The following is a 25,101-nucleotide window of genomic DNA, read 5'->3' as shown; positions in this document are numbered from 1 at the left end:
GCCAGAAACACCAATTGTTCCTGAGGATGCATTTGCTTCTCTCAAGTTCCATTCCCCACCTCTTGCACACTGTAACCCTGCTTTCAGTGTCCGTCACTGCTCTGGTGGACCAAGGGTGAGTAACAAATTCTAGGCAGAGGCTCCGAGCACACCTTTGTAATTGGCCAGAGGAGACCTGTTTGTCTTCCTTTTGTGCTCCATTCTCCCTGCTGCCTGAGCACGCTCCTCCAGCACAGCCACAGGCCTTGATTTAATTTGTTTTCAAACTCAAATGCATTAGTCAAATTCATGTAAAGGAGTTGTTACACTGGAGATAAGCAGTGTTCAAAAAACATGGAGATGTGGCACTGAGAGACATGTCTAGTGAGCAATGGGCTGATGGCTGAACTAGATGATCTTAGTGGTCTTCTCCAGCATTAATGACTCTGTGACAATGGATGCCGACTTGACATAAGGCTAATGGAAAAACCCAATATTCTTACAGACCATGAGCCCAAAATTGAACAAGCATGCAAAAAATCTCAAATGCATCCCACTGATGGCTGAGGATTCACAAAACTCTGTATACTCAAGTACCCAGAACAATCAGGGCTTTGGGAGAAAGGGCTGCACATGGGAAAGGTTCACCCTGACCAGTTGTCTGAGCAAGTATCTCTCCAAAGACCAGAGAATGGGATGGAGGTATCACAAAATGAAATCACCCTCCTACAGAATAGTCAGAGTAGCAACAATAGGCCTCTGCTACTTTCTATTTCGGTCCACTAAGGGGAGATGTTATTTTTGGTTATCTATCATTGGGTTGCAGGAATGTTTTACTATGAGGTCAATCAGGATAGGAGGCCTTAATTTAAAAGGCAAACAGGCATTACTGATAATGAAGCTGCAGTGTAATCAAAGGAAATCTCTAGAGCATTTCACAAGGAAGCATCTGAGGCTTATAAACAGTAAAGCAAAAATCAGGATTTTCTTAGTAGAGTCAGCCTCTACACACTGTTTAATCACTCAAGATGCAACAACTGAAATAAGACATCCACATCCCAGTCCCTTCTGCATTCTTCTGTAAATACTCCATGAGCCATCAACAAGAAACAGATGAATTCTAGAAGACCAAGGGGTTGCTGAGCACAGTGCAGAGGGAAGTGTGGCCTGTGCCATTTGCAGGCTGATATGTGCAAGAGGTTCCTTATCACAGATGACTCCTGCATCAATACAACCAGGCCCTAGGAAGTAACAAAGGGCTCAGAAGCAGCTGATTGCCCAAGAAAGCTGGAGGCGTTATGTCCTGCCATGGGCTGACATCCCCAAGTGTTGTTACTGCAGCAGCTCTCCTCTAGCTGCTTCCCAAATTCATTTCTCTTCCATTGGAGAAATGCCATTGTTACAGCTTGTGATCTGGCCTGGAAACTCTCCCATCGGTGTGAAGTTTGCATGCAGGATGCCCAGCACAGAACCCAGCCAGCTGCAAACTCCATGCACAGGGGTCCATCCACATTGCCAAATCCCCTTGTGCCAGTGCAGAACCACCCTGCAGCAGCAGAGGCCAAGGTGTGTTACGGGTTTCAGCTGGCACTGTGGGTGACACCAGGGCAGTATGTTGAGTTCTGAGACCAAATTCTTCACTGCAAGTCCACAAAATTCCTTCAAATTGGTCTGAAATCTGTATAGTTAAAAGCAGGACAAAGCTTTTCCTTTGGGTGATGAGCAAGAATGACTTACATTTTCTTCTGTCATTACTGATGTCTTTACTGATGTCTTAATGCACAGAAGTCCTTCTCTGATTTCAGAAATCACTTGGACAGTGGTTTCTGGCCTTAGTTTTTGAGGCTGTTATTCCTAAACTTTTCTAAGAGAACTACTTGGTACGGAAGGTGGTATTACCAAGCACATTTAAAAGCAGCATTAACAGCAGACACTATAAACATCATATGGCTCTCAGAAAATCAGCAAGTCTAATAAATGAGATCTCTCTGCCTAGAGTGCCTTCCATTTACAAGCACTGCAAACGTTACATGTGTTCATGCACATCATAACATGGGGGGTGTCACTGTCAACTGCCCCAAAGCCAACTAACCTAAAGTTGAAGCTGCTCAATTTTGCCTTCACTCTTTCCAAAATACGGGAATTGACGAATTGACTCAGTTTAAGCCTCCAAGAAACAGAAAAGGCTAAGCATGACTTGCTGCTTTTTAGCTACCTCTCTCAGTATCAGGGCTGCTTTCTTCTTGTTCTTAAGTACCTCACTTTGCACTTACTCTAGTGGGTGCTCAGTCATATCCTCTACAGATAAGGTGACAATACAGCTGCAACTATTACATTCTTTTCCTAGTAACTCATTTTGTTAGAAGCAGTCACCGTGGTGGGGTTGAAGTTTTCCATGCTTGGTCTCTACAGAAAGGTGTGGTATTTTTTAAGCAAGCGAACAAAAAAATCCCCAACAGAAGGCTACAATAAAGTATACCTCCACATTTTGAATAAACTTAAAATAACTCCTGTTCAAAAACTCTAAGCTCTCCTCTCATTACTTTTTTAATTTTTTTTTTTTTAGAGCAAAGCACAGGTCAATTGGTTGAGTTGCAAAAAAACAAACTGCTTTTCTTCAAGCTTTTATGTATTTTGTAACTGTCCACTAAGGATTTAGTATCTAGTACAGTTTTTTGTTTCTTGTTGGGAAGGCACACTGTCTTGCCCTTCCTCGTAGATGGGACAGCCAGGAGGATCTGGGCGAGACTGCTGAAGCCATTACACTGGAATAGTTGTTACGGAGCGGTTCTCCTGCTGTGCAGCCTGGAGGGAAGATTTCTTCTTCCATCTCCCGTGGAGATCCCCGGTGCCCAACCCAGTAACTACGGATTAGGCATCAGAGAGATTGGCCCCTTAATCAGTTTTAACCCTCATCTTGTTATGTTCCCTTTTTTCCTAATCTTCCCTTTCAATTTACAGCTTCATTTTGGCCTTTGTACTGATACTGTACCTCCATCAACTCTGACTTCGCTAACAGATGTGATCACAGATCTAAATCCTTCTCCAGGTCACCAGGTTTTAATTTTACTTGTGGCACAGCATCTCCCTCAAAGTTCAGTGACAGACACAATCAATATGTGAAATAATTAACTGCACTGGAGAAGGCTCACATCAGTTCCAACTGGTGTGCGCGGGCAGCTGGGCACATGGGTTGCCTGTATCAGCAAGAACATGGCAGCTCCCCCTTCATCCCTCCACCAGCTTGACCATCTCTCTTTCTCCTGCTCCCTCCCTCCTCTGCCTCACTGCCTCTACACTGCCCAGTTCAAACCAGAACCAACCCTGGTAATCTGCAAATGCCTCACACGTAGGAGTTAGAAATGCCAGAAATTAACAGTATGTATTAACATGAGGAAATGATGTGCTGATTCTTTACTGACATGGGACAGGAGAGAGAGACGAAGGGACAAGCATAAAATAAAATCAAGCATTTTCCACCTACCATACGTGAACGTCTACCATATGGAATCAAAGAATTTAACAGAAAAAGCACTGATATCATTTTATGTGCGTTTTGCTAGTAAAAGGAGTCTAATATCTTTTTACTAGTAAAGCTGCAAGGAAAAAATCGTAAATATGCCAGTCACTTTGTTGTGTATGCTGGTGGGGAAATCTCGCCTTTCCTTCCCAGAAATGGTGTGAAAAACATCTGGAAAAATTGATAAAAAGCCTCAGACCTCAAAACCAAAATACAGCTCTCTTCTCTTTAACCTTATTTTATGCTTGACTGATGGGCTCAGATTGTAGTCCTGAGTACTCTGAGTCACTGCACCCAACTCAAGGCACTCATGGAACCAGAATTTGGCTCCAAACTGCTGTTTAACCAGTTGAAAACACAAGACTGAGTTTGTTTTAAATAAGATTTGTTGTACCTGCTGATGGGCAGGGGCCTACTGGCATAGCTTCTCTATTCAAGTGGCTGTAATTTGGAATGCATCAATAAAGAGACAAAGCGCTTTGACATATAATGAGCCCAAGCCTTGCTTCTGGTGACATCAATGAAAATGCTCACCTCTTCCTCAGGAATGAGGAGATCAGATGCTCAAGCTCATTCAGGGTTTGTTATAAGTGGAAAATTAACTCTGTTCTAGCATTCCTGCTCCTGCCCTGCTTGGCAGGAGGCTCGCTGCCCTCAGGATGTGTACAGCCACAGGACCTGCCAGGCTTCCCACATCTTGGTCTCCTTCACAGGGACAAAGGGAGCCCTCCCACAAGCACCTGTGTCGCCTGACTGCCCACCTCCTCACACAGCGATGGAAACAAGATAGGCCTCTGTGCTCACCCACCCCATAAAACCCAGGCTGAGGTCACTAGACAGCTTGCTCTTGAGGTGAGAACCAGTCGTGCATGTTTCACTGAAGCAACAGGCAGCTTTGGTGAAAAGCACTGGAGTGAAAGAGAATTTCCATCACAGAGTCTCCTTGTTGAAGACAGACAGCAAGAGACTGGGGAGCACTGCAGTTTTCAGAGCATGGAAAACCAGTGCTTGTTCTAGAAAACAGGGATGAAAGGAAGAGGTGGCCAACTTTCATCAGCACACATTTGGAAGCAGACAGAGCTAAAACGCGCATCATGAAGTGGGGTCTCCTTCTTCAGCAGTTACTTCAATTTCTCTTTGCTAAATAAAAGACACTGCCTTCCAGTTTTCCAAATAATTTGAAAGAATTCTTCCCAATATTTCAGTGGTGCAGCCACTGTTCTACAACACTGCTCAGGCCCTTCAACTCCCTGTAAAGCAATTCAACAGTGAAAGCTGCATCACTCTTCAGTATCAAATACTGTTCTCATCCCAGCCACTAAAAAATTACAAAACAGAACAGAAAAACAACCAAAAAGCCACCTTCAAAGGGAGCTTCAGGTAGGGGAACTCTGCAATAGAAAATCTATTGTCACAAGGAGCGTGCTGCACAGCTCTCTTTGTTGGCCATTGAGCACTGAAATGACATAGGTTTCCAAAATAAAGTTTGCTTTGGTCACTAATCAGGCTTTACTCCACCTGAACTCCTGCTGACTTCAATGAGAGGTTAGATGGAGTGAAAAGTGAACGAAGACTTAAAGATTTGGCCCTTTACGAGGCAAGGTTTACTTGCAAACTTACCTCAAGATACAAAAAATCGCTGCAGCTGAACTCAATGCCACTTTTGAATACAAAAGTTGTAGAAAAACTTTTTTTGTGTGTGTAAATCTCACATGTTAACATGATTAGCTCTGCTGGGCAGGTGTCTCCACATGTCCCTGTTTACTTTGGCACAGAAACTGCCCCCTCTCACCTCTCTGAATCCACATAAATTTAGTGTTAAATCCTGCCCTTTGTTACATGAGAGTGCCAGGGAGCCCTTTCCCCTCCTGCACCCAGGCTCGCTCACCTTGCAGCCGGGCTGGATGCCAGCCCAGTGCCACTGTGTGTCAGGCTGGGGAGCACCAGAACAGGCACTCATCTTCCACAAGCAGGAATGTGAACACAGCATGGGATCCCTTGCTAACTCCTCGCTGCACGCTGCCACTTCTGCTCCTCAAGCTATTTCTGGTCATCAGTTTTCAAGTATTTCCACACATTCACAGAATGGCTTAGGTCAGAGAGGACCTTAAAGATCATCCAGTTCCATCCCCCTGCCATGGACAAACCTGCCAACCATCAGATCAGGTTGCCCAGGGCCCCATCCAATCTGGCATCACACACCTCCACGGATGCAGCATTTTCAACTGATTAAATCCCCTAACTCTTGGAATCATCTGATTTTGTAATCATTCCAGCTTCCATGAAAAATAAAAGTTTCAGATGTCCAGATGAGATATAGAGAAAAAATGAAGACAAAACCCTTTACAGCTCACAACAGTATACTCAGTATCACCTTCAAGAATCACACTAGTGCTTTTTCTAAGGAATTTGGGACCAGGCTGTAGCACTCTGTATGCTAGTGCTCTTTCACATGATGACACACACCAGCCATCATCAACCAGCCCCCATCTACCATTTTCCTTTCTCACTTATCATTGATAAAGCCAAAATATATGTTTTGTTTTTTTTTTTTAACTCAATAAAAGCAAATTCAATTTCAGAAACTGCTCAAAGAAACTAACAAAGAAAATCTAACTGGCACTAGAAGACACTTTTTAACCAGGAAAAATGTCTCTAGCAAGAACAGTTGCCAGAGTGAAGACCTAAAGCAGGATGTGCTTATTTAGGTATCAAGAGGCACATGAGATCTCCCAGTGCTCCTACCCAAACTGCAGCGAAGACCCTGCTCATGCTTTACAGAAATTCAAGTGAGCTGCTGCAAACTGCTGGCACCCTGTTGTGCACGTCTAGATGGTCTCACTGCCTTCTGGGATTTGTGAATTGCTTTTTGTTTAACAGAACAATCCTAAAGATCCACATCTTGCACTTCATTTTTCCCCTCTAGTCTAGGCAACGATAAAAGCAATTAGCTCCCTAAATCCCCCTTATCTGTTATTGGGTGTGATTTTTATATATATATTTTTTTTGTTTGTGAAAAAACACTGAATAAAAATAGCATCTACTGTGTGAGACAGGAAACCAGACCCGATGACAGCAAGCTTATCTTTCACAGCTGCCTGAACAAACCAACACCTAATGGCTGTGTTTTCAAGAACACTTCCAACCAAGAGCTGACACCAGCACTCAGAGGTGACTGGTAGACCTGTGCAGTTCTAACACAGCTCTGCATTTTGTATTGGAAATGAAGAGACTCTGGTTACGTTCCCTTTCTGCACAGTGTCACATTGCCAGTAATACCTTAAGAGCAATGGGGCTGTGGGCAGCAGGGGAGAGCAGTGCATGCATCTCCTTATTTCCATTGGCTTCAAGGACATTTAAGAGAAAATAAAGAATATGAACCAGAGAGGCTATAACTGCAGTAAGGTCCCTCGGCCTCTTTCCCACCCTCATCCTTCCCTTTGGACAAGCTCACTATTTCAAGCAGGTGTGAAAGAGCCAGGAGACAAACAAAAGAGATAAAAGGCAGAACAACTCTGAAGAGCACTCTGGAGGCCACATCACAAGCACAGCACACCAGCTCCTAGCAGGCAGAGGCACTCTACCATTATCTAGTTCACAGATGGACCACCCAGAAAATCTGGGAGCAATTAGGAAGAAGAACAAACAAATGCATGGAAAGAAGTGGGGGAGGGAGAAGGGGAGAGAAGGCCAGTAGGGATTCCTTACATCATCTCCATGCAAGCGTTTCGAGAATGAAGTGAAGCTATACAGAGGAGGAGGAATGCAGATGAGAGAGTTTGCAAGAGAATGCAGTAAAATAAAAGGCTATGAAAACATAGAGCATATGAGTGAATTACAACATGGTCTTTAAATTTACGGCAAGTCAGGACTGTCTGTAAACAGAGAAGAAACCCATCAAGTTCTAGGAGACACATACACATGCATATAAACAGATTAAACCCTAACAACCTTTCTCACTATTAATACGATGTCAACCTGCCTCACAACCCACAGATTCTGTCTGCAAAAAGTGGATTTACTATCCTCCGTGGCTGTCAATAACTGGCACTTAATGCTGGCAGGAAAACACAAACATCTCACTGACACAAATGCAGCTTTGTCCCAGACACTGATAGGAACCCCACAGCAGCAGCCGTGGGGCTCCTACTATCAGAACAGCATGCCTGGGAACAGCCAGTCCTCAGCACAACTGGATCCCACTTGCTTGGCATCTAATTGGTCTGTGAGCAGCAATTCACAACCCAAAGTCACACCTTTCACGTGTTTTGGCTGGGAGGTTAACCTGATTTTGGTACCAAGCACTTTGACTCCAACTGACTTTAAGGTGACTACTCAGCCAACTAAAAACAACATCTACTTTTAATTTGATGCTTGACTTCAGGCACTTTTGTTGATTTTAATTGTGGCATGAAACACTGTTGACCAGTGTTGCAAGGTTTGCTTTTTCTTTTTAAACAATTTGATGCGCAGTTTGTGACTTTTGCAAGTGAGAACAATCTATGTGCAGTGTTTTGTAGAATCCAACAGTCATGGCAGAAAAATGGCTCAATAAAAACTGAGCATACCAAGCATTTTGAAGTGATTTTAATCAACAACACTATGTTTACTCTGTCTTGGCCTCTGAGAAGCAAACTGCTCACTAAAGCCATCTTACAAACACACTGTAGTTCACAAAGCATTTTTTTAAGCTTTTTGGTTTACTATAATCTTGGTAAACTCACTCCCTGATAATTTTCCCTAAAAATAGTGCTTATTAACTCACAAATTCAGTTGAAAAATCTACTACCCACTCATCTTAGCAGCAGCTACAATATGGCAATTAGTTTACCTCAGAAGACACATCAAAGGCTCAAAGGATGACCCTGCCCCATAAGAACAAAATCTTTTAACAGCTCCATTCCACTCAGTTTGCTAGTTTATAAGGTTTGCTAAAATCCAGTTTAATGATCGCGTCGTTTCTTAGCAAGTCATGTGGTGCCATATTGTTTAGGGAACAGAAGAGTTAGTTCTAAAACCTTTTTGAACCCAGGGAGCTTTTCCGACTAGCTGATGCAGAACCACATTCTGCGATGGCAAATGAAACTGTTGGATGCAAAAGCCTCAGTGTGATTTTCTTTAGCTTCTTTCAGAAGAGACAAAGGTTCCCACACAACACATACCAACACATACTCTCCCCTTACAAAGAAGGATTCAATAATAGCAATATGTTCAAGTCCATACGGTGTGGATACAAGGGAGAGGTATGACGAGAAACTGAGAACCCTGAACACAGGGGCCTTCAAAACTGCAGTGGAAAACAGCAAAAACATTAAAAAAAACCCAACACTTTCAGGTGAGAATGAAATCAGCTGTAGGGAAACACTGGATTAGCCAGTTCTGCCTTTAGCTACAGTCTAACTCTCCTTACATCTTGAGACACAATTTCCTCCTTGGACAAGCTTATCAGGCTGACGTTTTTTGATGACAAAGAAAGCATGTGCAACAAAGTCCTTTCAAAACAGTCTGACTAAAGGGTCAGGTAATAGCACTACTTGTTACCAGGAGACTGAGCTGTAGTTTACAAATACAGCCTCGCTAGCAACAACACAGAAGAAACAGAAGGGTTTTGGTGGGGGCAACAAGAATATATGGAAAGGAACAACAGCAACAAATTAATAATATAGGACAGAAGACTTCTTACCTGTCTGCAATCAGATCTGAGCAATGAGAAATAAAATGAGGAGAGGACAAGAACAGTAATTTATTTTTTTTTAAACATCAGCATATTATTGTCCCACCTCTTTCCATTACTGTCACGAAGCATGGCTTTTCCCAGCTCTCTTGTCTTCATCTCCAACTCTTGAACTTGTTCCAGCAAAGATTTATGGTAGGTGTGCTTGGCCCTGTACCACAATAACAAGAAAGACACAAGGAAAGCCACATGAACATTGTGTTGTTAAAAAAGCCCAATTTTACTTCTTATATGAGAAGCCAGGGCAACTCCTTCACATGATTTGGGAAATAGGGCAGTGAATGCACATGGACAGTCAGCCCAGATTCACAATATCTGCGAAATATTACATAAGACATGAGAAATTTGGCAGAGCTTGTCTGCTTCAACACAACACTCAAGATGCAACCAACAAGCACAGCTATCGGACTGTGGAGACCTGACACTGCTGCTGTGGGACTGCTCAGGACCAGAGCTCTCAGACAAAAGAACAAAAATTCATTGAATATTCATGGCAGTAAAACTCGGTCTTTTGAGCTATGCGTCACACTGCTCTGAAAACCTGAGGAGAGTCTCAGATAATAATTGCCATTCAAGCCCCTTTATTTTCATTTATCAGTCTCACATGACTTGGAAAAGCACTTCTTTCTCAGTGCTTTCAAGATGACAGTAACAAGACTGGTTCTGTCCTATTTTCTCAGCTTGGGGATTCAATGAGCCATGCATGCACCACAAACGTAACCAGAATTTGGAAAGTAGTTCCCCCCTGTAAATACTAAGGCTCTTTTTCGGTTTCACCTACCACTCTAGTACTACTAAAAATTAAACTGGCATAAGGAGAACCCAGTCCCCTTTCCTGACATTTACAAAGTAATAATACGAAATGTGGGATCTTTCTGCAATGGACATTTTTTGATCAGCTTCCTCTTTTGTGTCACTTAGAGGAGGACAAGTGTCCCATGAGACAACACTGATTTGCATGTGACTGCATGATAAGCCCGAAAACAAGATGGAAACAAGTATGTTAATACAGCACTTGCTTCACTTCATGGCATTAAAATTATATTCTTCAGTTCTAGAGGTGGCAAAAATTTCTTTTCAGGTTTTATAAAAATCCTACACACAGATTCTATCATCCTTAACCAATAATACAAAACATGTCTTCCTTCCTCTAGCTGAAAAGTAACTGCTGTATATATAATTAGACTATAATGAAGATGCATTTATTTTTAAAAAGCATGATTTTTATCCCTCCTTCCATGGGGAATAAGAAACAAAAAACCACAAAGCCTTTGCTGAGTCTACTGTAGATGTGAGTGGCTTGATACTAAGTTATATCCAAGTACTTATTTCTTCGTGGTGCTGAATTAGGTCCTATACGTCTCAGAATGAGAAACTGAAATGAAAACTTTTCAGAACATATCTGAATTTAAGAGCAAAGCAAAGCAAAGAGAACAAGAAAATATAAAACAGTAAAATCTGGAGATACCAAGGATGTACTTAGGAGAGCACCTGATTTAAAGCACCAAAGGAGTATGATATGAAGGGAACACCAGCATATTGTGACGGGAGAATAAAGGATAGCAAGCTTATTTTAAAATTCAGCATTTCAAAAACGTGAGATAACCTACAGCTGCACAGATATTAATTGCATTTGAGTTACTATAACTTGTTAGGCTAATGGTTAAACTCTTTGAGGATGGGAAACTAGTCATTTTCTTAGATGAGAAAGCTTTGAATTATTAATTGTCATAATTTTTACAGTTGACATAACTACCGCACTCTTTGAGTAAATACATTAAAACACTGACCTTGAACTCATCTTTTACCTACTAATGTAAACTTCAGCATTGAGCATGTTTGGAACTTACAAAGCCCCTTTAAAACCTGCTCTCCCATAGACGAGAACACAGAAATCTGCAAGTTATTTGGTCTCTCTCCCAAGGTTTCATGCCACACAGCATAGGAGATGAGGGATGTTCTTTTTCCTTGGAGTGAACAGCGAATTCAAAATGCAAACTGAGCAACAAAATCTAATTAGTGGAGGACAGCAAGAGCAGGTATTGCACAATATGGAAAAAACATGGTTGCTCCAAATTCAGGTGTTCTGAAGTTTTTTAGAAGTAAAATGAAATAACAGAATACATATGTTCTGCCATGGCTGAGTATCCATTAAGCAACAGTAACCCCCCCAGGTAATTGTTATGCACTGAGTCACTTCTTCACTTGGAGAAAGAACATCCATGGAAGAATGAGTAATGAAGTATTTATAAAAGGGCCTGGGCTGACCTATCCACACATTTCTCCAAGAACAAATACTAAAATATGGTATTACAAATGCCTCAGAGTCTGGGCTTGCTCCCATCAAAGCCAATTGCAAATATTCCACGGACTGCTGGCAACAGGACTGGATACTTCATGATTTTTTCACAATAGCACATTGTTAACTTTTGATATATAAAAACACAGGTAGAAGTCTTAGCTTTTACCTTGTACTTTACAAGCAGCCCTAGATGCGTGATCAGCCCTCAATAAATTATGAGCTCTTGTATTTGCTGTTCCCGTTCATCTGCAATTGTTGAGTTATATAAAGGCAAACTCAACTTCCCTCACACATAGGGATATTAAGATCAGGGACTACAGGAACAGCTGAAGAGTCACCTCCATCGTCTCAGTTGGCTCTTCTCCCTTCCAAGTCAGGGAAGTGCATACCTCCACATCACAGCCCTGGGAGGATATTTAGGGGTTGTGGAGGCCAGGACTTGCCAGACAGGAGCACGGTTACATTCACAAGTTTTTCTCAAGTGCAAGGACACCTCTACTGTGGCTCTTCGTTATCAACACCACAGTAGCTGTCCCATGCTCCAGAGACTGCAAGTGCACACCAGGATGTGCCTTCTCACTTATTTACCCTGCAAGGGCTGGCAAGTACAATGTGCTTCTTCCCCTAGTCCTCCCCTCATGAAAAAAAAAAAGCACATCAGGACTTTGGTAAGGATTGGAAGGCTCAAGAAATGTCTCACTATAACACTAAGTGCTGAGACACCATCTTTAAAAATAAATTCTTGCTCTCTTCCCTAATTTTGCTAGAATAAATTCTACATTTTTATGATCCTCATATAGCTTTGTGGGTTTGACATTTCAAGACTTCCTAGCAACAGTGACATGCATTCAAGTGACATGTGCCAACTGTAAGGAAGGACTCACCTTATAAAACTCTGTTCTTTTCAATGGTAGCGCAACTGGGACTTTTACAAGGCAGAACCTTAATCCAAGCAAAGCTACTGAACTCAAGGTAGTGGACCAAAGTTAACAATGTGGTATTGCAGCCAAGAATTAATAATAAGCTTCCTTCTTTTCCTAAAGTGAGAAGTATTCCACCTTTCCTTGATTCACTTCATATACATATATACATACATACACAAGAATATTTAAACAAAAAACCTGGAGCTGCAGAGAACATGGGAGATAAGAGGAGTTGACAAGTGCAGCATGTACGACTAAGGGAACATATAAAACTAGCTCATGCTTGCCAGCATTAAACATTTTGACACTGGATACAGCACAGCAGTTTAGAAACAAATTTTTGCATGGCTCTTAAACACACTGGGTTATCCCTTTTAGCCTTCTTCCAGGCAAAAAAACTCTGTATCATATCTGTTTTTCTGACAGTATTTTGTACTGAAATTCGGCTTGTATCTTTTTGGTCACACGGATGCTCTTTCTGTGGACATATACTTCACATCCAAAAGGATCAGAAAGGGACAAATTCCATGACCATGAGAAATCAAATCTGCTGGAATTTTATGGCCCAAACCAGATTCTGCTGAATTATGGACAGCAGTGTGCTGTAACCGCTGCTGTGGAAATGTGCTGTCTGACTTCCAGAGGCCTTGGGCTCAAGTTTTGAATGGCAAGCCTCTTGGAAAGGAAACAGACCTTTACTCCTTCCATATGGCAGTGCTGATAGCTGTGTCATTTCATTTATCCTAGTTAAAATGTTAATGGCGTTAATTTTTCAGTAATAGGTTAAAAAGAGAAGTCCTGCTTAGAGAACAGATTTTTTGCTTAATCTTGATAGGAGCCTCCTGTTTAAAATCTGCTGGGAAAATATCCAGCGTATCAATCACACACGTTTGTCTTCAGAGCTTCACAATCTCTGTACATTCCTGCTCTGAACCAATGAAAGGATTACATTGCTGAGATTCTCTAAGAAATATTAAAGAACAGCCTGAGTCAGTAACAGTTTTCCATGAGTAATAGCTGAGGATGAGCCTGCTTCAGCCTGGTCTGTTTTACAATTCTTTAGCCATTTTTGCCAAGAACTGATAAGAACAGAGGACAAGTGCAGGACACTGAACTATCACAAAAACATTTGAAAAACTGAAGCACAGTCTTGGACACCTACATATATATTTGATTCCTGATGACGCAAAGAGTTCAGCTCCTATTTGGCTTGAATCACAGGAGTACTCCCATTGACTTCTGAGCATGTAATTTTAAATAATGCCTGACACAGGAGTAGGACCTGTTACACTAAATGAGTTCTAAGATTTTTTCAGTTTTAAAAACCAGCTCATTGACATAGCTAACTTAAGTATCCAAATTTAGCCTCATTTTGGCCTCAGCTTCAGAGTTCTTAAATTATTTTCAATTGAAGAAATTTAATGAATGTAACAAAAAACCCTCTAGTGTGCAAAACCATTAAATCATAGTTTGACCTTAACATAAATTTTATATTACGGTACTTAGGTTTAATTTTAGCTATGTAGCTCATGAAAATTAAGCTGATGAAGAAAATGGGAAAGCATACAATATGTATCTACTGATTGGCAGATTTGCCAAGCAAAATTAGTTTAATTTAATCATGCCATCAGCCCCAAGGGAAGAAAAAAAAATCAGATTTTTCAGATGCATGCATATTACCTGACTTACCCCATATGCTGGAGCTTGAAATGTACCCATGTTTGGCAAACATTTTTTTTTTTTTTTTTTTTTTGGGGGGGGGGGTAAGAGGGGGATTGTTTTTTTTTTTTTCATTTCTCCCTAAAACAGAGCCTTCCTTGACTGATCAAAAGCTCATTGCTAACTGTTACATATCATGAAGCTTTCACTTTGGGCCTTCATGACAAAGTGACATGCTAATCTGTATTCTCTTCTTCTGGCTCTTCATGGCAGCTGGGACCTCAATTTTTGCCTGAGTTAAAAAGGGTTGGGTCCTTGTATCAGGTTATAAAGCCCAGCACTGCCTTCAGATGAGAGAAAGGGCAATGCTTTCTTTGTTGCTCTTCTAACACAATGAGAATGTAACTACTAAGTTACCTCTAGCTGTTCAGAATTCAAAAAAAATCTCATTAATTAGGCTAAAGAAAAATGCTTACAAAAAACAACACACCAACAAATCATCAAAAACATCTTGGTTGTTAAACAGACTTCCAAAGGAAAGAATGAAAGCTGTGGGTAGTAAGACGCTTAAAAAGCAAGTGGAACACCAGAAATGCTACCTGAAAAGTATGCTTCTGCATTTCAGATTGCCGTGATAGAGAAACTGCATCTCTTTAAATCAAAATTACTGAAATTATTCAAGTTCTGCAGATTTTTGAAACTAGAGAGTTTAGAGTGGATCTGGAGATTACACACAGCTGTATTTCACAGATCTTGTTCCTCCTATCCGGGCAGGGAAGACGTTACTAAAACTAAATACAGAGTTCTGTGAGTACTGCTCTCCTCTCAGCTAAATCTTCAAAGACCCACTGCCGAGTGAACCTAAAAAGCAGCAACTGGAGACTGGAACAGGGTAAGGACAGGAGTACTGCATTTTTATGTTCTACGTAACCTCAGTCAAACCAAACAAAATATTGGCTCCCTTTTAGAATAGGGCATCTCGGAGGTCTGAATTCGATTTGTTTATGTACAGCGTAAACAATGTAAATAATCAAGAGAGATATCTTTGTTACTCAGTGAAGGCTGCCTCCCTCAGATTGGTACAGGATGAACTGGACAACATGTGCATGCAGAATAATTCCCAGAACTCAGAGAAGACAGGCTCAGGACTTACGCTGTCCACGCCACATCTTTCACAAGGCACACAGTGGGCACGAGAAATAACCCAAACCAGAAGTAGCCACATCTCAGCACCATTCCAGCCTACAAAGAAAACAAACAAATTATGAGCATTTTCAAGACATCACATGTTAAGTGGTTGATTTCAGGGAAAAAGTAGAGGGATGGCAACAAACAGCAACTCTGATTGGGATGACGTTGAAATTTGTGGGGGTAAGAAGAAAGGTGGAAGTCTCAACAACTCTTAACTGAAATTAGGCCTGTAATTGAGAAACAACAGCAGTGTTTCTCCCTAGGATCATTCTTTATGATCTCACATTTCCTTGATTTTTTCAGAAATGTTGCGTTTAGATCAAATCCTCTGCTGCTATTATTTTTTTGATCCAAGCAGACATTTTGACTCACGGAGAAGTGCACCATACACATTAAGTTTTTAATTTTAGTAAGTCTTTTCTGCTTTTTGTTTACTCCTTCTACCCTACTGCTTCAGATCTCTGAGCAGCATCAAACTGTCACAGAAACAAACAAACAAACCAAGATATCTCACTAAAATGTTTCAGTCATATTGCACTTAAATACAATACTTCCTGTTCAAACTACTGCTGTCTGAAACCCGGGGGGGGGGGAAGGGAAGGGAGGGATTCACTCCTGTCTCCGTAAATGGCTTTTTACAAATGAAGAGCTCCAAGTTTATATTTGCATTTCTTCCACTGTTGTAATGCTTGAAGAGAAAACTTGGTAGGACTTGCGAAAGAAGATATGCACAAACTCTGTAGGTTCCAGCATACAGATAGAGCTGTGGAACAAAGTTGAAACATAGCACTATTTATTGGACTTGCTATTTCAGGTCATTTATTTAGGGGTCTCTCTAGAACCTTTTACAGATAAATTAACAGTAAAACCTGGTTTGACACACAGGAGACTGGAAACAACCTCACCACCTCCTGCATGCGTGTGTGAACATACATGCACACATCCCATGAGAATCGTTTAATTTCTCTGCTATACCAGTAAAGAGTATTTTTCTATTGTAATGAATTGTGTGCAGAGCACAAGTAAAACATGGGCTGAAAGGTGTCAACAGCATTTCCAGCAGCTAGCCACACCTTGCTCTCTTGCTGCTTGTGAATGAGCCATGTACCTTACCCAAAACCTTGGCTTCTCAGTATCTTTATGCTACACACAATCTCCACAGGTGTACCTACAGATGTCTGTATGCACTGTAGCCAAGGGCAGGGAGGCATATACTCATGGACTCTGAAGTGACGCAGCTGGCTCCTGCTGACATGCAGGCTGAGATGGTTTGGTTGTGCCTCATTTGCAGCACACAAGGGAACAGCAGCCCATGGCACTGAAGTGTCAGGAAATTTTATAGACAAGCACAAAGCTGAACTACAGAACATGAAATTGAACACATGACTTCTAGCCCTTGAAATACACTGTGAGAAGATGATTTGTAGCTACATACTTCAGTAAGACAAAGGCATCTGATCTCAACAGAAGGAACTTCCACCACTTAGTACAGGGGGGCTTAAAACCCAGAACAACCACCACACTGCAGAGCCAGGACAGCACTTGTTGCACCCAGAATCTTCTCCCAGTGTCACTCTCTATTTAGAGTCATCCACCTCTCTGCTCAGCCATATTTAGCCAGCAGCAGCTTGCCCTTGAATTGCTAAGTACTGAAGACTTCCAAAAGCATTTTTCACTTCTGAATGTACAGTCTTCCATGCTGCAGCTGGACTGACAGGTCAGTGGTAAATCTTGTACTGAGACCAAGAACGAACCAGACTGTGCTAAAACATTTATGGACTCTGCCACCCACACGGACAGTCAGCAAACAAATTCCAGTCTGAGAATCAGCTCGTAGTTATTTGTGATCCCTCATGCCTACTTTCACACGAGAATGCCAGAAGCATACCGTCAGTTTTGATCTATGCTTACTTAAGAAAAGGATGGGCAGGAGTAAGAGGGAAAATCTCAACTTAATTGTTAACCAAGAAGCTGAACTACAGTAACGTAGTGGCAAAATATGATGAGATTCACACTCGTGCTTTGCTTTTCTTCAGCTGTGACCCTGCAAGTGTCAGCAGTTTAATCACATCAGCATTTGCACTGACCATCCTTTCATGCTTCTGCTAATAAAGAAGAGAAAAGGACAGGAGTATTAATCATACATGCATTTTCTGGCATTTTTGCTCCAAGTACTTTACATTCTACTTCTCGCTTTCCTAGCTGAAAGAAACTTGATGTGCTTTTAACGCACAGAACAATCCAACTTTCTGTTCACCAGGAACTGAAATGCTACCTTTTATCATGTTGCCAGCTCAATCAATGGCTATGAACTATCAATGGCTATGAACTTGGAAATTTCGCATCTTAAATCCTCTGCACTAAAGAAGCTCAAGTCATATACCTTTTACCTGCAACTATACATTTTACATCAGCATTGGCCTGATGGCAAACTGCACCACAACAGTAAAACCATCCATCTCATCTCACCCCTTTAGACACTGACATTACTGCTGGCAAGCCTTTTTCCATACAGCATGCTCTAAGTTTTTCTCCATTCCTGAGCTCACCTGCACTGTTTCTGCCCATTTGTTTTTAGTTTCTGTGAGCAGTTGTGTGCCCATTCCATTGCAGGACAGCAACTGGTTTGCTGTGCACACGGACCTGAATGTTGTCCTGGCCACAGCAGGGTTATACCATCTGCTCACACAACCAGAGCTCCTCAGCAGAGGAATCCCTGGAAACCACCTAACGTGGGCACATCCATAGACAGCATTTTTAGGATGTTTTCCAACTGGGTTATGAACTGAAGCTATACTGAGAAGACATATATATCGCATCAAAGCCTTCTCCAGACTTTGCAGCTGTTCCCACGCCTCACTGCAGTTGTTCAGCTATTCACGATGGCAGTGTAGCCTGATCTGCAATGTGTCTTCAAGGAAACACTGCACCTCCATGCCCAGCCCCAAGAAGTGACAGCCTTCAACTATCAGGCATCTCCTCCAGATAAGAAAAGCAGAGATGCTAAATAGGAACCACCACCTTTGAAAAAATGTACGTATATATTTATTTATGCGTATGTATTTCAAGAAGGCCACAGTGAAGTTGTTTTCTTAAACAAACTGAAAATTTGACCAGTTCTGTCATCACACAGGCCCATGATGAGCAACTAAGTCATTTTTAGACTCTTCCGGCATAACCACTAGTGACTAGCACACCCAAAGCCAACTACCAGAAGCCATTTATCACATAGCATCAATGAAACCCTCAAAGCTAATGCAGATCCTCCTGCTGAAGGCACTGCGGCTTAAACTGCTGCCATCAGTAGACTGCCTTCCAAACACTGGGGAAGCTGTTGCAGAGAAATAGCTCATTTCAGACTATGGGTAACAGCTGTTAAAATGGAAGAATAAGAACGATAAAATAAGGAAAAAATTACCCCCAGTTATTTCACAAAATCAGCAAAAAATCTAGGTCTTAATACCTTTAGCCAGTTGCAAAGCTGCTTTCTTAAGTGGGTACCTTTTCAAAAATCTTTTAAACATAACAACAACAAAAAAAAGTGACAGTATTGGCCAGTATGAATGACTAGAAAGACCTGCTCTGCATCACTACTATTTTAGAAATATATTTTAGACTAAGTGGTGTTTTGTTTTTTGTTTGTTTTTAAATCAAGGACTAGCTTTACTGAAGCATATCAATTCGGTTGTTTCAAAAAAATCTCTTTTATTATTCTTTCTTAGTATGCATCTGTATTCACAGATTTACTCTCCTGCCAATAGGTGGTGCCACCAATTTCAACAATTCCTTCCAGTGAGAATAATAATGCCAGGAAGTGCTCAGGTGTGGGAAGACATTCTGATTGTTTTTGTATTCTTATCACTGCATGGTTAGGAAACAATTGGGGACCAGTAAACGATTCAGACAACCCAAACAAGGATCACAAGCATCTCAGATCATTCAAGAAAAGTGAGATAAAATATAAATTCACATTCTAAATAATAAAATCTTTTATTGCTTCATTTCCTCAGATGCCCATGCATCCTATTTCTGATTAAAAATGGATAGCAGAAGCATAGCTTCACCATGAAAACAGCTGGTTTTGTATTTATAGTGCAACAAGAATTATTACTGGAATTGTGCCTAGATCCTATTCATAACTGTCTCCACGAGACATGGATAAGGATCCAATAAGCTGCTCAATTTCAATTTCATGTTCATGGAAATGCCAGCATCCCATTTGGGATCCAAATCCAGTCTGCTGTCAACTGGGCACCTGCACAATCATAGGCAGATTACTTTTGGTCCTCACTAGTCAAACATGGAAGACAGTGTACCACCGTTTTTGGCAGCTGTTAGTAGAGGAGGAGATGGGGAGAAGAGGGCCACGTGATGATTGTGAGGGGTGTCCATATCATGAAAATGATAATGAAACTCTCCTATAAACAACGGATGAATTTACATACTTGGTAGACCATTACCCAAATATGCTTTCCTTTACAGAACATGCAGTTTCTGCATGTTCTGGATCCTGTTAAGACTGAACGTTTCAGTGCCAGCACAGGCCAGTTTTCTATTTTTTTCAAAAAGACCTCTAAGTTTAATCATGAAAGAGCAAAAATGTTAAATGCTTATCAAGCAAATAGTAGAATTAATCTTAAGGAGACATCACACTCGCCATAGGTTAACACCACAAGCACGTGCTATACAAACAGCTCGAAGCTGGTGTCAGTTTCATAAATTATTCTCAAGACATAAAGTAGCAATGGTTTCACCCAATTAAATGATAAAAGAGCAATTGTTAGATTTAGCCAAAACCTCCTACTATTCCTCTTAGCTTATGTGACAATCACTATGCTATTAAATCACACAAAACACACAAATTGTTATAATTACCGTATTATACAGCAAGATAAAGTGTTACTAATCTAAGACCCACCTTAAAGACCATATACATTAAAACCCAAGTGCAGAGAGATGACATGGTTTGCTCATGGCCACACAAATCAATTGCAGAGCTGGGCAGATTGCCCAAGTCCCTCAATTAAATTGTCCTACACAGAGACTGAGCCTACCGGAGCCTGTGTATGAAATACAATCAACAGCCAAGAATGCAGTCTCAAGGATTTTCCCTCTGCATGTTGGAACATAATATAGCCTCACCATGAGTCGGTGCTTAAGAACCTTTCCCCCTCTATAACTGTAGCCTGCTCCAGGCTGGACAGGTTTACTAGATTCAGGGCTGACAGGTGTGATGAACAGATTTACTGGCTCCCTCCTCAACAAGCATCTTGAAATGTGCCTAGAGAATACCTTACTTTGAGTTAGTGGCAAAGTGTAAAAAAAAAGAAGGAATAACAATTTGATTTCCCCTCCTGTTTACACCACTGGGGCAGGGATACCTCGAATAAAATCAGCAGAGCTCTACTCCTGAAAGGCTGGCTGGATATTTCCATGTCTGAAATAAAGATGTGCAATGTTTTCCATAATGTAAGAGTTTTCATTCTAAAATGACTCAGATGAAAACAATGACCTCACTGGCTGGCTGGGTTTAACACAGTGACACATTGGTCCAGTCTCAAACCTATTTCCTCCCTCTTCCAGTCTCTACTCATACAGCCATTTCCCCTTGAGAGTGGTAAAAGAAGCACAGAAAAATCAGATACTTCTTTCAGATATTTTACTCTCTTTTTTTTAATTTTGCCAGTCATAGAATCATAGAATGGCTTGGGCTGGAAAGGACCTTAAAGATCACCCATTTTCAACCCCCACGCCATGAGGCTGGTTGCCACCCACCAGGTCAGGCTGCCCAGAGCCTGATCCAACCTGGCCTTGAGCACCTCCTGGGATGGAGCATCCACAGCTTCTCTGGGCAGACTGTGCCAGCGCCTCACCACACTCTGAGTAAAAAAAGTTCTAACATCTAACCTAAACTTCCCCTTTTTTTAGTTTAAAGCTATTCCCCCTTGTCCTATATGTCTGCTTAAAAAGATGGTTTCCCTCCTGCTTGTAAGCAGGAAGTACTGGAAGGCAACAATGAGGTCTCTCCCCAGAACCTTCTCTTCTTCAGGCTAAAGAAGCCAAGCTCCTTCAACCTTTCATCATAGGAGAAGCGTCCGGTCTTTTGATCACCTTCGCAGCCCTCCTCTGGTCTCTCTCCAACAGCTCTGCATCCCCCCCAGACTGGGGGCCCCAGATCTGGATACAGTACTCCAGATGGGGCCTCACAAGTGCAGAGTAGAGGGATACACAACCCTCTCCCTGTTGGCTAACCCTCTTTTGATGCAGTCCAGGATACTGCTGGCCTTCCAGGCAGCAAGCACACTGCTGGCTCATGTCCAGCTTTTCATCCACTAGGACCCCCATATCCTTCTCCACAGGGCTGCTCTCAATGAGTACTTCTCCCAGTCTATACTCCTATCTGGGATTGTATCAACTCAAGTAAAACATCTTGCCCTTGGACTTGTTAAATCTCATACTTAAAACCATATGGAAGACTAGAATAAGAAACTTATCCACTTGCTAGCTTTCATGCCATACCAATCAAGGCTCTTGGTAATTTTAATTTAAAGCCTGGATGTAAACGTAGAGAGGGAAGATAAGAGTAGTATTGTGAACATAAAGAAAAATGCCAGTGCTATCACAAAGACATATACTTGGTATTCCTAGTAAAGCCCAAGATATTTTGGGATTTAGGCCTCAGGAAAGAAGTTTTTCATTAAAGAAGTTGCTTGGTGCGATGGTTAAAAGGAAGTGTGTCTTTCGAACAATCATGATTAGAAAATTCCAGGAACTGGCAATACAATGCTACAATACCAAAGCTTTCACACACATTCACATTATCTTGGAGAAACCAGTTGGAGTTACAACACTGTAGGAGCACAGTGAAATCCTCAGAACTTGTACTCCCTTTCATTTTCTGTTAGGAACTAATTTTCCATAATGGAAGAATACAACAAGTTACCAACATCTTTTTGTTCCACTTTTTAATATAATTAACAGAAATTACTATTTGAAAAATATATGAAATACACATTAATGTATCATTAGGCAACTGTGTCTCAAAGGGTGTTAATAAGCTCTGGTTTGTGTCAACTATACATATACAGCTTTGCCTACGAAAATATTACTATATCTCATTACTTAATTAGTATACAACACTACCAATTAAATAAGGAACCAGCCCATGTTACTTTCCATTATTACTCTGATAGTAGAAAATTAAGGAAATTAATCAGATAGTGTTTTAATTTGACTTTATGGTTCACTGGCAGTGTAAACTCTGATGTAGTTTTATGCAGCCTGTCATTTCTTTTTTCATTATTGGTTATGTTAAGCTCAACAATAATGCAAACAAATGCTTCTTCAGAGTCATCTGGAGAAGACTACTGGTTAAAAACATAGTAAAATTATGTTCCATATGAACATCAGTGGCTTCCTGAAATTTTGTTAGGAAGCACAGAGCTCATTAACAAAAGAACTTCCTCCTTAAAATGGATGAAATACCTCAGTAAATCTTTAGGTAAATGGTACTGGGGACTAATTTTGCTTCCTGGTTTAAAAAAAAAAAAAAAAAAAATCAAAAATTAATTCAGTATTGGTCTGAGCTCCCCAAGCACAAATTAAATGTTTCTGAGTAAGGAGTTCTTGTGCACCATGAATACCTTGAAGAAAAATAAATCTGCTTCAAATGATGCTGTGGATGGCATCCATGATTTACCTTCTCTCACTTGAGTCAAGTTTGATAGTATCCTAAGTCATAAAACCTCAGGGTTTTCTTAGATGATGCAAATTAGACAGCTGTGCAGCACAATATAACCTTCTTTTGTAGCAGCTTAAGCTCAGCTTCCACATGAGGACCTAGAAGAGCAGGCCCATGGTTGGAACTATAAGACCTTTAAGGTCCCTTCCAACCCAATCCATTCTACTATTCTACGTGTGGTAGCCTGTCCTGCTACTCCACATTCACTGAGCCCAAATAAAATCAATATCCAAGTGTGCTTGCCAGTGGGAAAGCCAGAACTTTTTCAGAATATTTGCAGTTTTTCTTTCCTTCCCCCTTCAAATTAAACACAGGCACAAATACAAAAAACTTAATGTAAATCGAAGCAGTAACTTTGATAGACCTGAAACAGCTTGTCTTGTTCACTGTTTCATGCACTTCAGCACAAACTTTTACTCTGCATATAAAAATGAATTTATATCTTACATTATGTTTCTTCTTTTTGAAGTCATGCTCAGCATATAACCACTCTTGTTTGGTGCCTGTAACTTTTCCTGTGCAGGTTTTAATAGTAACCACTCTTGTATGGTAGCTGCCCTTATTTAATAACTGTTCCTTTATCATGAAAGCTGCAGGGGAAAAAAATTAAATTTTACAGAACCCACCTTTGAATTTAAAGCTCCAAGGGAATAATTATGTTTAGCAGAAGCTGTTGCTTGCCAGTGAAGATATAAGATATTTGTACTACCTGCCAAGTTACACGTACAAAAAAAAAGAGTCAGAACCTCCAAATTTCCTGGCTTTGTGTGTTGAAATTTTCCAACTGTGCTACTGCACCAACACTGGTTCCCTCGCACAAAATGCGTTTGTTCCAAGATACGCCCTCCCCTCCACTATTAGCAAAGCAGTATCCCTGAGTAAAAAGACAATCAAAAGCAGCAAAAAAATTATGTTCAGGAAACTTAGTGTTATTTCACATATTATTTTATTGTATGAATTTGAGCATGTGTCTTAACCTCAGAGAAAATGCAAAAATACGGTCCTCACTGTTTTTAAAATTTTTATTTTTTTAAATGTTTAAGTAGTATACTGTAAAAAACCATTTTATAATAGAGAAAATGGTATTTGATGCTATCTCATGTAATTATTATGCATATATTTTAATATATGTGTACTTTGAAGTCTGCATTTATTCCACTTCTGTTGTTTTCCCACTTACTGCGAAATATTTTTGTGTTTTTGTAGAACACCTCAAAAAGGCAAATAGAGAAAGAGAACAACACACATGAACTATGCTACAATACTGAATATTTCAGCTAAGTATAATAAGGCAACTATCCATTTGTCTGGATCAGCTAAAAGATTTCATCTTCTGAGTGAAGCTGTTGACTAAAACTCATGTTCTACAGCATATATATAGCAAAGACCTGCAACAATCAGTGCCAAAACTTCCATCAAAATCAGTTCAAATTAGATCCTGCACCTTGCCCACACATATAGCAGGTAAGCTGATTTTAACCAGACTACTACTCTCCAGAGCCCTGATCCAGCAACTTAGATGGAGCACATAGGCACCTGAGCTTGCAGGCAGCCTGTTGAAATGTACTGTGGCTTTGCACAGGGTTTGCTGATGCAAAGAGTTTCAATGAATGGAAAGTGCTGTGTTTTTTGATATTTTGCTTTTAACTGTTTTCCTGATAAGGTATAAGTTTACCCTGTTCTGTCTCACATCTTGGAGATTCCTCAATAGCTCAGGATTTCCAGAAAAGGGCTGCCAACAATATAGCAAGAATCAGTCCAATAACTGCAAAGCCCAGAACAGACCTCTTCTAGTTTTTCAAACTGGGGTGTATGTTTATAAATCAGGCTGAATTCTTACTGCACCCAATAGCAGCTGAAAGCACTTCACTTCCATGCACAGCTTTGAAAAACTACATCCTGTAAATTTAATTTTACAGACTTTTGGTTTTTATCTGTTATAGCAATGTGGAATTGCAACAGATAAGTAATTTCTCCACATCACATTTCTGTAGACAGAGCAGTTTATTAGCTCAGTGACTACGTGTTCACCTGGGATTTTATCTTTGCTCA

General features: G+C 40.8%; 1 protein-coding gene across 5 annotated transcripts in view; it reads right to left on the bottom strand.

Moving 5' to 3' along the window:
• Positions 1-25,101, bottom strand: part of ATP8A2 (ATPase phospholipid transporting 8A2) — a 323,927-nt gene that overhangs the window by 19,876 nt on the left and 278,950 nt on the right. For all 5 annotated transcript variants that reach the window (XM_085216143.1, XM_085216142.1, XM_085216144.1 and 2 more), the window contains 2 exons: positions 15,271-15,359; positions 9,280-9,384 (listed from right to left, as the gene is read on the bottom strand). In XM_085216143.1, the coding sequence (XP_085072269.1) occupies positions 9,280-9,384; positions 15,271-15,359 (194 nt within the window). The remainder of the gene's footprint in view (positions 1-9,279; positions 9,385-15,270; positions 15,360-25,101) is intronic.

Source organism: Meleagris gallopavo, chromosome 1 (assembly GCF_905368555.1).
Source record: "Meleagris gallopavo chromosome 1, MGAL_WU_HG_1.1, whole genome shotgun sequence".
Classification (NCBI taxonomy): domain Eukaryota; kingdom Metazoa; phylum Chordata; class Aves; order Galliformes; family Phasianidae; genus Meleagris; species Meleagris gallopavo.
This window is presented reverse-complemented; position numbering and strand designations above follow the sequence as displayed.